The following is a 13,615-nucleotide window of genomic DNA, read 5'->3' as shown; positions in this document are numbered from 1 at the left end:
ATATTCAAATAGAAAACCATTACCTATTTTAAATTGTTAAATAATATTTCACAATATTACTGTTTTTTCTGTATTTTGATCAAATAAATGCAGCCTTGGTAAGCAGACTTCTTTCAAAAACATTAAAAATAGTTATGTTAATATTTAGGCTTTACACACACACGAGCAACGAGCAAATTCTGAAGTTATGTAAAATGCAGCGTAACATGCATAGGAATTCTTTGGGAAAAAATCTTTAATCTCGTTTATTGCCAAGTCTTGGCATTGCATAAATAGTTTGGCCGGTAGAGAGCAGCAGTTACTGCTAAATGAAAACAGGTGGATCATCATCGCACTAAAATATTTGATTAAAAGATTATTAAAGCTTGGTTCTTTCAAATATAATGTTTCCTCTCAAAACACAAGCAGTTTATATAGGCTAGCTACTCATAAACAGAAGCTGATGAGCAAAAGTTGAGTCTGCAAGCAATGCCATCCAATGAATGTGTGTTGACGGGGGGTGTTCAGTCGGAGTTCCGCCCTCGTCGACAGTTTGCTCGGTCCACAGCATCACCGGAGAGTGAACGCGAGTTAAAACACCGCTGTCAGAACTAAGGAAAGATTCCTGAGCGCGTGAGTGGATCATGACGCGCGTCTGAGTGTAATGTCACGCGCAGCGGGTCTGTGTGTGTGTCTGTGTGTCTGGACAGGTGTGTTACCTGTAGCTGCGGCGAATGCTCGAACACCAACATGCCGATGAAATGAATTGCTGTCTTTGAACATTGCCATTTTCTCCCGACTATAGGAACGAGTTTGGAGAGAGGAGCGCTCGTGAGAGTGGGCCAAGCCGGTGACTTTTGCCTATTGATTGATCGCGAACAGTCCGTGACGCTTTTTTGAGCGGGTGAAGACACGCAAACCACTCCCTGAGCACCGCGCGTAAAGCGCTCTTGCTGTAGCGTTCGCTCGGTGTGAACGGGGATTGTGTGGGTTTGCCGCATTACTGGAGCGGGCTGCAGTATGTGCGAGACGGTGATGGCCGTGTCTCAGCTGGACATCGAGCCTCATGCGCCGGAGAACGGCTTCGTCTCCCCCGAAACCAACACATCGCCAGACTTACTTACGCATATCGACGGCGGCGTTTTGCCGACCGTGGGCGGATTTGGGAAGTATCAGAAACAGCTGATCGTTTTAACATGGATCCCGGCCATTTTCATTGGCTTCAGCCAGTTCTCGGACAATTTCCTTCTGGCTCAGCCTCAGCCGAACCACCCGTGTGTTCCAGCGCAGCCGAACAACAACGATCTCGCGACTGTCGCGCCGCCCTACAGCGGCGTCATTAATGGAAGCAACGGCACCGACGTGTCATCAGCACAATGCGCCTGCATGCAGTCAGGATATGAACTGAAGACTGGACTCCAGCAAAATGTGGTCACCAAGGTAAGAACTAAAGCAGCAGTGTTCCTGCCCAGGGGCCAGTCTTTTAAACATATAAAGCATAGCTTTTACGCAGTTGAATTTAACCATTTGTGCCGTTTTCACGGGAGGAGGACCCACATGAGTACATGTGGAAAGGTGAGTTTGTTTACAAAGCATTACAGTGGAAAGGAGCAGCTGGGAAAGAATGGCCCTGCTGACAGAGATGAATATGAGTCATCTGCATCAACAGCCGTCATGGGGTGATCATGTCACTGGGTTCCCTCATGCTGACCAGATGACACAACCACAAATACAAATCAACAGCACCCCTTCTAACCATTGCTGCCCTGCCCTTTGGCCTCCATTAGCCTGTTGTGCAATGAAGAATATGGGTCAGCAAACCCTGAGGATTACACCGAGATAGGAGAAGGCCACTAGGCTTTTGGAGTTTATCATATTAGTGTCACATTATGTCCTTCGCAGCTAATCTGCCTGTGCAACTGGAGGAAGATTCCCTTATAATAATAATAATAATAATAATAATAATAATAATAATAATAATAATAACAATTTAGTCAAGGAATGTCCTGGTAGTCTTCGTCAAGCATGTTCTAAGACTTAATTTCTCTGCCTGGATGCTTTGTGATATGTTGTATCATGTGCAACCATATGGCCGATTAAGTCTTGAGAATTTCTGGGTACGCAGCCATAAGAAAAGCTGTTTTCTCAAATGTGCATCAAAAAGATAAGAGCAGTGCTCATAGCCTGCCATGGACATGAATCGGCAAACCTCATCAGTTTACCAATGACCTGTTGCAGTCGAAAAGTGAGCCATCGTTTATTTATACTTTTCAGAAACTGATCCATATGTTCAGTTTGCAGGTGCGAGTTATGGCTTCATCACATGCTGTGGTGTGAATCCAGACTGCAGGGTTTCCACGGGTCTTAAAAATGTCTCAATTTGACCTTCCACAATTTAAGGCCTTAAAAATGTCTTAAATTGGAGCAGAACGTTTTAAATGGATAGTTCACCCAAAAATGAAAAATCTGTCATGTATTACTCACCCTCCTGTCATTCCAAACCCGTAAGAGTCAGACCTTCGTTCATCTTGAACCCCCCCCCCCCCCCCCATAGACAGCTATTTAATTAACACTTCCAAGATTCAGAAGCTAGAACGAAATTGTTGAATAAAGTCGATATTTTTGTTTGTTTTCGCGCATAAAAAGTATTCTTATCACTTCATAAAATTAAGGTTGAACCACTGGAGTCACATGGACTATTTTAACAATGTTTTTACTACCTTTCCTGACCTTGAAAGTGTTCATTAAATAGCTGTCTATGAATTGGTCTGAGATTTTTGTGTTCTGAAGATGAACGGGTTTGGAATGACATGAGGGTGATCAATTAATTATAGAATTTTCATTTTTGGGCGAACTATCCTTTTAAGTTCAATATCATGGCATTCAATTAGGGCCGTATGATTTCTGCGATGCAGAAAATGTGGACGGAATTGCAGATTCCATTCATAAAAATGGAATTTACTGTATAATGCAGAATGTGACGGAATTTGTTAAATTTTGGATGAATAAATCAAAAGTAAGTCAGAACAACTAAAGGGACCGTTCACCCAAAAAAGAAAATTCTGTCGTCCTTAACTCACCCTAATATCGTTCCAAACCCGCAAGACTTTCCTTCATTATATAAAGCTATCGAGTCTCTTCAGAAAATGTGGAATAAACCGCTTGATTCGTACAGATTAGTTTTAGGATCTCTTTATAAACTTTTTGAAGCGTCAAAGTGGTAGTTGCTTAGACTGTCAATGGAGAAACAGAAACCTCTCAGATTTCATAAAAAATATCTTTATTTGTGTTCTGAAGATGGATAAAAGTCAGTAATATAAATATAATATAAACATTAAAGTGTCCAGAACAATTTCATCAGATTTCAACCGATATCATAAGGCCTTAACTTTAATTGCAAAATGAAATTGCATGCTCTGCAAAAATTATGTTCTTTCTGAGGATTTTTGGTTTCCATTACAAAGTCAAAACATCCTTAAATCGTATACATTTACTTGACATGCAAAATGAACAAATTAAGTCTTGTTTCTGAGAAATTTAACTAAATTAAATGTTTTTAAAATCTGTCATTGGGTATGAAAATTACTGGCATTTGAATTAAGTAGATTTTTTTATGAACTCATTTGCAGAGATTTGTTCTCGTTTTAATCATAATATCACTTTCACAGGATGTCTTATCTCAAACTTTTAAGCTATTTTTGTCAAATTTAAAAGTTATGGAGATCTATTGGAAATTGTATTTTCTAACTTTGAAGTGTCACTAATACAACCCATTTTGTGCTTGGACATTTACATTGAGAGAACATCAATTTATTCCTTAAAACCTGCAGAAACCCTGAGACTCGATTTGGTTTATTTAATATGACCTCTTAATTGAGTGAGGGATAATGTACAGCCGGTCATTTTTATGGCTCCTGTCAGGGTCCTGATCACCCTGTCAGGTTTAACCGGCTGGCTGTATATTATCCTGCTTATCAGACAAAAGATGATTTGACATGAGATATTAACTTGAGCTGACATTTTACTTGCTCACCTAATAAACTCAACGCTACAAAATGAGGTTCCTCTTTTACGGGGCTTCAGGAACAGGTTTGAGAAGCATTAGACTAGATAGTGTTCAAGTCTAGGAGCCTTTAAAAAAACTGCTGTCGTATTGGGTCTAATTTGAATGGATCTGTGTCAAAAAATGTGCAAGATGTGCAGGCCTTTAAATCTTTTTTTAAACATGTAAGGTTCCTTACATAGAGGACATTAAATATGGTAAACAGAAACTCAAACATGAGTGATACAAGAGAAACACCTCATTGGTCTTTGCACATCAAGAAAGCATGTTTGAGTTTCTGTCTACCGTATTTGACGTGCGTTGATCAGTGTTTATATGTGAATAAACTGATTGTCATATAAACCCACTGCAGAAGATAAGATTACCTAGACTTTGAATGGATAGACGACAAAATAACGAGAGGATATTTAAAATATCTTCATTCAATGAAAGTCGTATGGGTTTAAAACAACATGAGGGTGAGTAAATGACAGAATTTGCATTTTTGGGTGCCAGGGATGTTGCCATTTCCAGAAGTTCTGATAACTTCATCCTCATTTTCTAGGGATTTTCATTAGGATTTTGTAGTCTTTGTCAGGTCAGTGTTCTCATCCTCCACAGCCAGATCTTTGTGTTTAGGAGATGAAGGATTGGTTTCAGGTTGGACACACTGACAGTATTCACTGGAAATGGAATTTGTGAACTCCTAAAGTGGACTCAGTGCCGTACAGACCTTTGGACGTCTGTGCATTGCCATTGTGGCAGCAGGTGTTTTGTTATACAGTCAGCTGAGAGGACCTGGAACAATGTCCTCTGTTGCTCCAAAACCTGTTTCTCACCTTGTCAGGCTCTGTTATGAGGGTATACTGTGGAAGCTGAAGCTATTCCTTCTTCCTAACATCATCTTTTTTCTTCCAACTATGGGGCTCAAGCCAGTGGCAGGAGCTATTCTGCTTTTGTCCATGTTCATCTTTCTTTAGTGTGTAATGTTGCTGTTCCAAAGTCCAGTCCCTCTATATCAGTGTCAGTGTTTCTGAACTCCCTGAAACGCCTCCATTGTAGTCTTGAGTTTTCTTCCGGGAACTGACACTTAAATAATTCATACGCAGATTAAAGGGGCGGGGCCTGGTTGATTTAGTTAGTAGTGTGTTGAAACTGGTGGTTCTGGTAAGCCTAGGGACGGGACATTTCCCAAACATGCTGAAAGCCCTTGACCAATCACAACACACTGCTCCAGCCGTCCAATCAGAGCACATTGTGCTTTTCAGAAGGAGGGGCTTCATAGAGACAGGAACTAAACAGAGCGTTACTGACAGACTGGGAAGAGAGGAGCTGGAACAATGGCGAATATGGGGAAATAATCAACATTCAAACAGGAAAACCTGCTCTAGTGGAGCACAAAACAAAATCTTGAAAATGACTTAGCCCAATTTATATATCTGCGTCGAGTGTACGCCGTAGCTACGTCGTAGGCTGTGTGTTGCACGCGTAGCCTATGACGTACCCTGACGCGCACCTCTCCAAAAATGTAACAACGCGTCAATTCTACGCGCTGTGATTGGTCTGCCAGAACCCCTCCCTCAGGTCAATAAATAAATAAAAAAATCTGCGATAGGAGTGTGCGCATGTGTCCAGAAATGGGATGATAGTTTCATCCTTAAATCTGCTATATAACACAATATTTTGTAGTCCAGAGATTCTTTATGTTAGTGAATATATACATAGATCCGCTGTGTATAGTTGATTTAATTTCTCATTAAAACCAAAGATGTTATTCAGTGATTGTATATCAAGAACAGGGACACATTTGGGTGCATTTTGTTTTGTAATTTCAACGGAACAAATAATCTCCGCAACTGCAATCGATCGAAGCGCTTGTCTGTGCACGAGCCACCGATACTGAAAACAGCGACCACGAGCACTCTGCATGATTTCAAAAACACATTCCAGCATCAGATCGCCTCTTATTTACATCTACTAATCAACTAGAGATGCTTAATTTGTATTAGATACAACAACTCAAGCTGCAAGAAAAGGCTCATGCTTTGCATTTCTCATTCATTTCAGGGATAGCAACCAAACAAAAATGAATGTATGATGGCAATCTCTATCTGTTGTTGAGTGTTTGAGTCTTTACACAAACGCTGACTTTACTGACAGTGTATGTAGGCACCACGTTTTTGCATAAATTATAGCTTTGGTTACTTCCTTGTGCATTTTGAGCCCCTTTCATAAGGTGTGATGCACGCAATGCCTGAATGATCAATATTTGTTGAGTTGAGTCAGGCTTCGAGGTGTGCCTGCGTTTGTTGTTTTCTGGGACTTTGTCATCATGCATTGATCATTTATGGCGCAGTCTCAAATATTGGCACAGATTTGTGGCGCTGCTCGCAGAGTTTCGTTGTAATAATCATGATTTGACAGGTCTTGCGAATCACCAGGCTCTGTCCTGTATCCATAATCATAGTGATCCTGTGGTGTCCCAAACTACTGACGGACAGCTTCTTTTTGGCAGTATGTCATATTCATATACTGTCCTCCCATTTGGCTGTTTGCCCATTTTTACCCAAATGTTTTTAATAGTTTTAGGTTTAGGTTTAGATAACGATAACCTTGCACCAAATTCATCCAGAGTGCAAGATGCTTTACAAAGTCTCAAAGAACTCCTGACTCAATTAGATCAAGTATAAAATGAAACTCTACCATGCTGACTGTTGAACACTAAAGTACAGCCCAGTGTCAGCGCTCTCTGCAACCCTCAACGTGCATTCTTCAGTTATTTGATAACAGCGTATCCCCGTAAATGCACTGTAATTAAATGCACAGCATTAAACCCCCAGTCGATCTTGGCACATCCCTAACGAGAAGCAGGTTTACTGGGACCGTTTCTCCGCACAGATGAGACTGATTTGGAGTTGATTTGTAACAGTTTCACATTGGGTAAAAAGAAGCTCATACCAACTGTCAGGCATGATACACTGTACACCCGAACGATCAAGTTTTGAGTTCGTTGTACTCATCCATGTTAATTGCTCCTAACTTGAAGTACTAAGTTAGCTAACTCATACATTTTGATGAACGTTAAAGATTTGGTTAACCCTTAAATGCATACCTCGGGTCTTTAGTGACCCGGGACGTCATTCACTATCCTCCTCCTCATTAATTTTTTAAAGTTAGACATCAACCTTTTTGGTATTCCTCAATCAATCCATTTTAAACAATATAACAAGAAAAAAATTATAAAATTATAGTTGAATGCCTGTTTTTCCACTAGTTTTTTGTCAAAATTGTATCGGGTCACTAACGAACCGAGGTGTGTAAGATTGGACGTATTTTTTTTCCTGCACAATAATAAATGAATCTATAATGACGAAATAAGTGTAATTCACCTTTATTTCACAAGATGGCAGTGTCTGATACGCAATGATGAAGTGACGCTTCACTCATACTTACCTCAGACAGAAAACAAACAATAATAATTATAATCTGCAAAACTTGAAATGGCTCAGCGATTTACTGCAGAGCAAGAACTGAACACAATCAAATATTCCTGTCACTGTCACTTGATGATGGATCTGGTGAAGGAAGCTGTCAGTGATCAAAATATTGATTTTGAAGATGTTGAAAATGAGTTTTGAGAATACGAATATGATCCAGATGCAGAATGTAGTGGGAAATGAGCTCTGACGAGGACAGTGGTTATGGTATAAAACATCTGCTCAAACTGAACCCTTCCAAACTCCAAAAGGGAATGAAATATGTTTTATTTTATTCTTCTGTAATTGTTGCTCTAATATCAGGAGTTTTATATAATATCAGATATAGTTTATCCATGTTAGATATAGATCCGGTTCGCTAAAGACACCAATATGTAAGAATGTTTGGCGAAACAGTCATGCATTTAAGGGTTAATTATTTTTTTTTTTCATTTTGAGTACTTGCAAATCAAATGAGTTATTTATTTCACTGTAAAATCATAATAAGTTGTCAGAACTCAAAGTTAAATGAGATTTTTTTTAAGTTAAGAAAAATGTTGCTAGCTATAACAAACTAGTTCAGAAAATGCCAACTTTCTAATTTGTTAACAATAGCATGGTATAACACTTATTGAATGAGTACAGCAACTTAAAACATGTAACTTACCACATTAATAACAGAAACTCTTCCAAATTGGCATAACATAACAAAAATGTATAATCTTGCACAAAAAACAGTATATAACGCTTCATTTTAGCATTTTCTCTCCCTTTCGAGTGCCATGAGCAAAGCATGCTGGGAAAAAAAAGATCCCAGCCCAGTTTCAGTTAAACTTAAATTAGTCTAAATTAAAGGAAATTAGTTCATAAAACTCAAAACAATGAAACAGTTCAGTTTACTCAAAAGTGCTGTGAACTCAAAAGAAAAAAAGAAAGTTCTAAATACTAATAACAGTTAATTTAACTGAACTAATTTGTTTAATTTAGGTTTGTTCTACTTTTGAGCGTTAGTTTACAGTGTTGGTCTGAAACTTCTGAGCAAAACTGAAAAGGAATAGATCAGAAATAAAGAAATGATACATTTTTGAATGTTTAAATGTATATGTACAAAAATTACTCTGGCTGAACTGGATTTAATCATGGACAGTGGTTCCACATGATGGAGACTTGTTATTTCTACTCAAATACTTCATGTAGGATGAGCTTGATTGATTCAGGTTATTTGGACATGTCTACGTTTAGTAGGGTTTACTCAATTCAGTTTAGTTCATTCTACATTCCCAGTGGCATTCCCATAGTAGTTACATTAATTTTATTAAAGCAACTCGACACGCTTCACCACACTGGAAATTCTCTAAAAACACAAACACAACAGAAAATACCTTATAAATACCAACATAATAGAGCATTAACATTTCTCTCAATTTTCTCATCTTGGAAAAAAAAAAATCATAAAATAACACTTTACTTCAAAACTTGCTCTCCCTATCCAGCCCCAAACAAAGCAGGATGGGAAATGGAAATCCTGTTTTCTATATTTAATCAAGCTACTTGATTCTTTCAACATGAAAACATCGAATTAAGCCAAAGAGTAACCGTTTCAAGTCAGTTTAACATGAAAACCTGGTGCAAAGGTGTTACGTCAAAATGAATTATTGTCCCTCTGACTCGAGTTGGGCAGGTCAGAAAAGTCCCTGAAAAATAGTCCATGTTCTGATTCTCCGATCTCCTCAGACAGCCTTTGAAAGTCATTGTCCATCGGGAGAGCCCTTTCAGATTTTGAGGACTGTTCTAATTGCATTGGAGGCCCCGCAGGCTTTGATTTTAATAAGATGAGGTAAAATGAATAGGAGAATATCATCACTGGGAGATGCATAGCTGGAGAGATGTGGACTATAGATCGGCTCTAATGTTGCATTCTGATGACACGGGGAGGATTGAGAGTAAATAGGATAAAACTGAGCTCATGAACCAATTCCCTTGATGAATGGGACTCCTAGACATTTTTGACGAGCTGATTCTCTGTTATGAGCTTCTTTCACTGCCTGTCTTTTATAGGAAAAAAATACTGCATGGTACGGTTGATCCACTCAACCTTTATATTTAATGAAAAGAATAATGAACTTTTAGTGTCTGTGTAACAACATTCAAACCGTCCATAAGTCAAGGCCCATGAATGATTGTAAAATCAAGTATATTAAATGTAATCAGTTGTTTGGATGATAGAAGCAAAGATGCTGCCAGTAATGCCAGATTTTTATTTCCTATTGGATTGGAAGCTGATTGAATTTCTTCTAGAGTGTATTCGATTATCAACTTCAGGCAGCAGAGGAGACATTTTTGCTTTTACTTGTGTGAGAGTGTTTGAGTGTGAGAGGAGGACATACATACAGGACACACTATTGTTTAAAAGTTCAGTAAGATATATTTTTATTGTTTTTTAAAAGAAGATTTTTTTCACCAAGGCTGCATTATTTTGACCAAAACAGTAATATTGTAAAACATTACAGTTTCAACTGTATATTTTAATATAGTCTATTTTCCTGTAATGGCATTTGCTGTTTTACTCCAGTCTTCAGTGTCACATTATCATTAAGAAATCATTCTATTGCACTTATTTAGTGCTAAATAAACATTTCATATTATGATGATGGTTATGCTGTGGAAACCGCAATAGTCATTTCTTCAAGATTCATTTTCAGGAGAGTTGTCTAAAATAGTAAAATAAACCTGTTTACTGTCATTTTTGATCAATTCAATGCTGTTATTTTCTTCTCTCTATTTTAAGTGTTAGCAAGCGTAAAGGTGTGTGTGAGAGAGAGGAGGAATAGAGAGCTGAAATCAGATATAATTAATACATTACAAATAGTTGACTCAAATGATCAAACATGTTAGATATCGTGTGACCAGAAATAATCTTGGGTAAAAAAAAAAAAAACTGTTCTATAACCATCATACAATACGCAACTCCATCTGGCTAAAATCTGCAGATGGACTCTGACTCGCAGCAACTAGCGCTGACTGCAAAAAGCAGGGCAAAAGTCGCAGTGCATACAGCCTTAAGCTGCAAAAACAACCCTTTCTGAACTTCCTTGACACTGTGATCCATGACCTACCGCATCGACACGCCAGTCATGCCTGTTGAGTGAGTTTCCTTTATACAAGTCAAATGTGTCATGGATTTTAACAGTATGTCAGTCAACTAGAAATAAGGGAATCCCATGTTCATTTATTGGCCTAAATATGACAATCTATAGTTAACATTACCCATCTAGTTACTGTTTTTATATTCGAAATCCGCTTGTACTTCCTACGTACTCTATAATTGGTTATTTATTTAGTGTCTGGCATTTTTCCTCCTTATTAAAAGTGTGTGTGCGTGCTGTATGTTCAGCTTTGTTAGATCAACTGACATCAAAACTTATGAAGGGCAAATGTCAAAGTCTTCATTCTGAATAGTATGGTAATGTTTCCATCCAAAGTTGTAAATGTAATTTATGTGCAAAACTTGATTATGGCATAAAACATTTGCAAATAAAGCAGTTTTTCCATCCCATGTGTTCAAGAGAACAAAATCATCACTTCCTGGTGTAAAATATCAGTAATAAACTGTAAGTTGCGCATTCGGGCTCTTTTCCCTCCATCATAAATGAGTTTCATCTCAGAGCTTCAGACGGAACACAATAAACGCTGTCATGTTCTACTTCCTCTTCGTCTTTTGTTTAATGGCGATTTACATAACATGCTTAGTGCACATCGCCAACTATTTGGTGGTTATGCCATAATGTTTTTCAATCTTTTCGTTTATTAAGTAATCTTTCTGAGAATTAAGATTATATTGTTTGTTTGATGCTAATTAATTGAATGCAGATCCATGTGTGAGATGACATATATTTAAACATTTCCTTGTTATAATAGTGCTTTAGAATTAATTTATATAACTGTAACTATATAACACATTTGGTTATATTAATATAACTATATTAATTATAATACACGTATCTGAATACCTCTTAAGTACCTCTTGCCATGGCTATTTACATGCCCTGAAAGTTACCTCCATTTTTGGAACCGAAAGTTGAGGTTATCCGCTTGCTTACTCTTAAACATACCCGGGTATGTAACATAACCTGCTTTCTGGAATACCCCCCAGGAGAGAATTAAACCTTATCATTCTGATGACAAACTTTGACTCGGGCGTTTCAGAGCAACTAAACTAACATTTGAGATGCTGCGATGCCATTGGTCCGCTGGTTAGTTATCCAATCACGGCTCATCAAGGGATTTATTCGGTAAATGTGTTTCCATTGTAGTTTATGCACATGTCTTCTTATCAGATAAACTGAATGTCTGCCTCAATTGATCTTTTTTTATGTGCATTTTTAGAATTGATGCTCCCGTTTCATTTTGCTATAGAACTATAGAAAAACCTAAATTTACTGTAGTTGATACACACATCAGGCATTGAAAAAGAAAAAAAAAGAAAATATATACTATAAATGTGAAGATGAAAGATGATCAAATTACATTCATTATCATAGATTTCCAAATGAATTTTAAGAACACATTAACTAAGCTTTTGATAAACCAGCTGTCTAGTTGGGGGTTTTTTTGAGCTAGTGATGGACAAGGAAACGTGAGCTCCAGTTTTCACACATGCGTCCTGTCCCATCCTTTCCTGTCCTGTCCAACCCATACCACCCTCAACCCCCCCCCCCCCCCCCCCACACACACACACACACACATACACTGTATTTACCCAGCTGTTCAGGTCAACTCAATGATCCTTTATCAGTTGGTGTGACTTGATCTTGAGTCTGGAACACAACATGCTTATTCACATCCATATAGACTCATGAGCTGAAACAAACGGATAGTATACGGATAACAAAATGCGTCTTAAAATACCGCTTTATCAAACCTATCAAAAAGTTGTATTTGATGTGTCTTATGTTATTCTTTAGTCTAGACAAAGAGGATTGGCACAGTTCTTTTGATAAGTGTTTTTGTTGATGATTTCTTTGATTCTTTCTTTATTTGTTTAAAAGTGCTGAGAAATTTGGGAGGGTTTTATTCTACTGACTGTATTTCCGACCAATCTGTGAACAGAATCAACTCTAGTTGACTATGTATTTAAAGGGATTAATAACCGTAAACACGCAAATAAATCCAATGTATGGATTCTCATTGTTCTGTGAGATCTGTACTATGACAGTAACACATCGTCACAGGATAAAGACAATGAGCTCTTTTTCCTCTCCCTTGTTTCACCAAAAAGTACAATTCCCCCTTTCTCTCTCTCTCTCTCTCTCTCTCTCTCTCTCTCTCTCTCTCGATCTCTTGCTCGCTCGCTCGCTCGCTCGAAGACAGAATTATGGATAACAAGAGCACATTCCCAATCCCACATGCAGTGCGACAATCCAAGGAAGGGCCTGAATGATCCCCTTATCTTCGTCTTTAAACAAAACAAATAACTTGATTTTAATGGTGGGGTTTTATGAAGAAATGTTGAAATTTTCCCTGTGCAAACTCTCCCATGAGTGAGTGAGTGAGTGAGTGAGTGAGTGAGTGAGTGAGTGAGTGAGTGAGTGAGTGAGTGAGTGAGTGAGTGAGTGAGTGAGTGAGTGAGTGAGTGAGTGAGTGAGTGAGTGAGTGAGTGAGTGAGTGAGTGAGTGAGTGAGTGAGTGAGTGAGTGAGTGAGTGAGTGAGTGAGTGAGTGAGTGAGTGAGTGAGTGAGTGAGTGAGTGAGTGAGTGAGTGAGTGAGTGAGTGAGTGAGTGAGTGAGTGAGTGAGTGAGTGAGTGAGTGAGTGAGTGAGTGAGTGAGTGAGTGAGTGAGTGAGTGAGTGAGTGAGTGAGTGAGTGAGTGAGTGAGTGAGTGAGTGAGTGAGTGAGTGAGTGAGTGAGTGAGTGTGTGTGTATGCGAGTGAGTGAGTGAGTGAGTGAGTGAGTGAGTGAGTGAGTGTGTGAGTGAGTGAGTGATTGAGTGAGTGAGTGAGTGAGTGAGTGAGTGAGTAAGTGAGTGTGTGTGTATGCAAGTGAGTGAGTGAGTGAGTGAGTGAGTGAGTGAGTGAGTGAGTGAGTGTGTGATTGAGTGAGTGAGTGAGTGAGTGAGTGAGT

At 38.6% G+C, this 13,615-nt stretch overlaps 1 protein-coding gene across 3 annotated transcripts in view; it reads left to right on the top strand.

The window, feature by feature from the left end:
- The first annotated feature begins 441 nt into the window (after window positions 1-441).
- Window positions 442-13,615, top strand: part of LOC307128198 (solute carrier family 22 member 23) — a 56,131-nt gene continuing 42,957 nt past the window's right edge. Inside the window, exons 1-2 of one of the 3 annotated variants that reach the window (XM_079819886.1) lie at window positions 513-689; window positions 785-1,419. In XM_079819886.1, the coding sequence (XP_079676012.1) occupies window positions 1,000-1,419 (420 nt within the window). In that variant the 5' untranslated portion in view covers window positions 513-689; window positions 785-999. Of the gene's footprint in view, window positions 1,420-13,615 lie in introns of all 3 variants that reach the window. The other 2 variants (XM_079819887.1, XM_079819885.1) reach the window with 2 other exon arrangements.

Source organism: Gobio gobio (assembly GCF_949357685.1).
Source record: "Gobio gobio genome assembly, chromosome: 6".
Classification (NCBI taxonomy): domain Eukaryota; kingdom Metazoa; phylum Chordata; class Actinopteri; order Cypriniformes; family Gobionidae; genus Gobio; species Gobio gobio.
The sequence above is the reverse complement of the archived record's forward strand: the minus strand, read 5'-3'. Positions and strand labels throughout refer to the sequence as shown.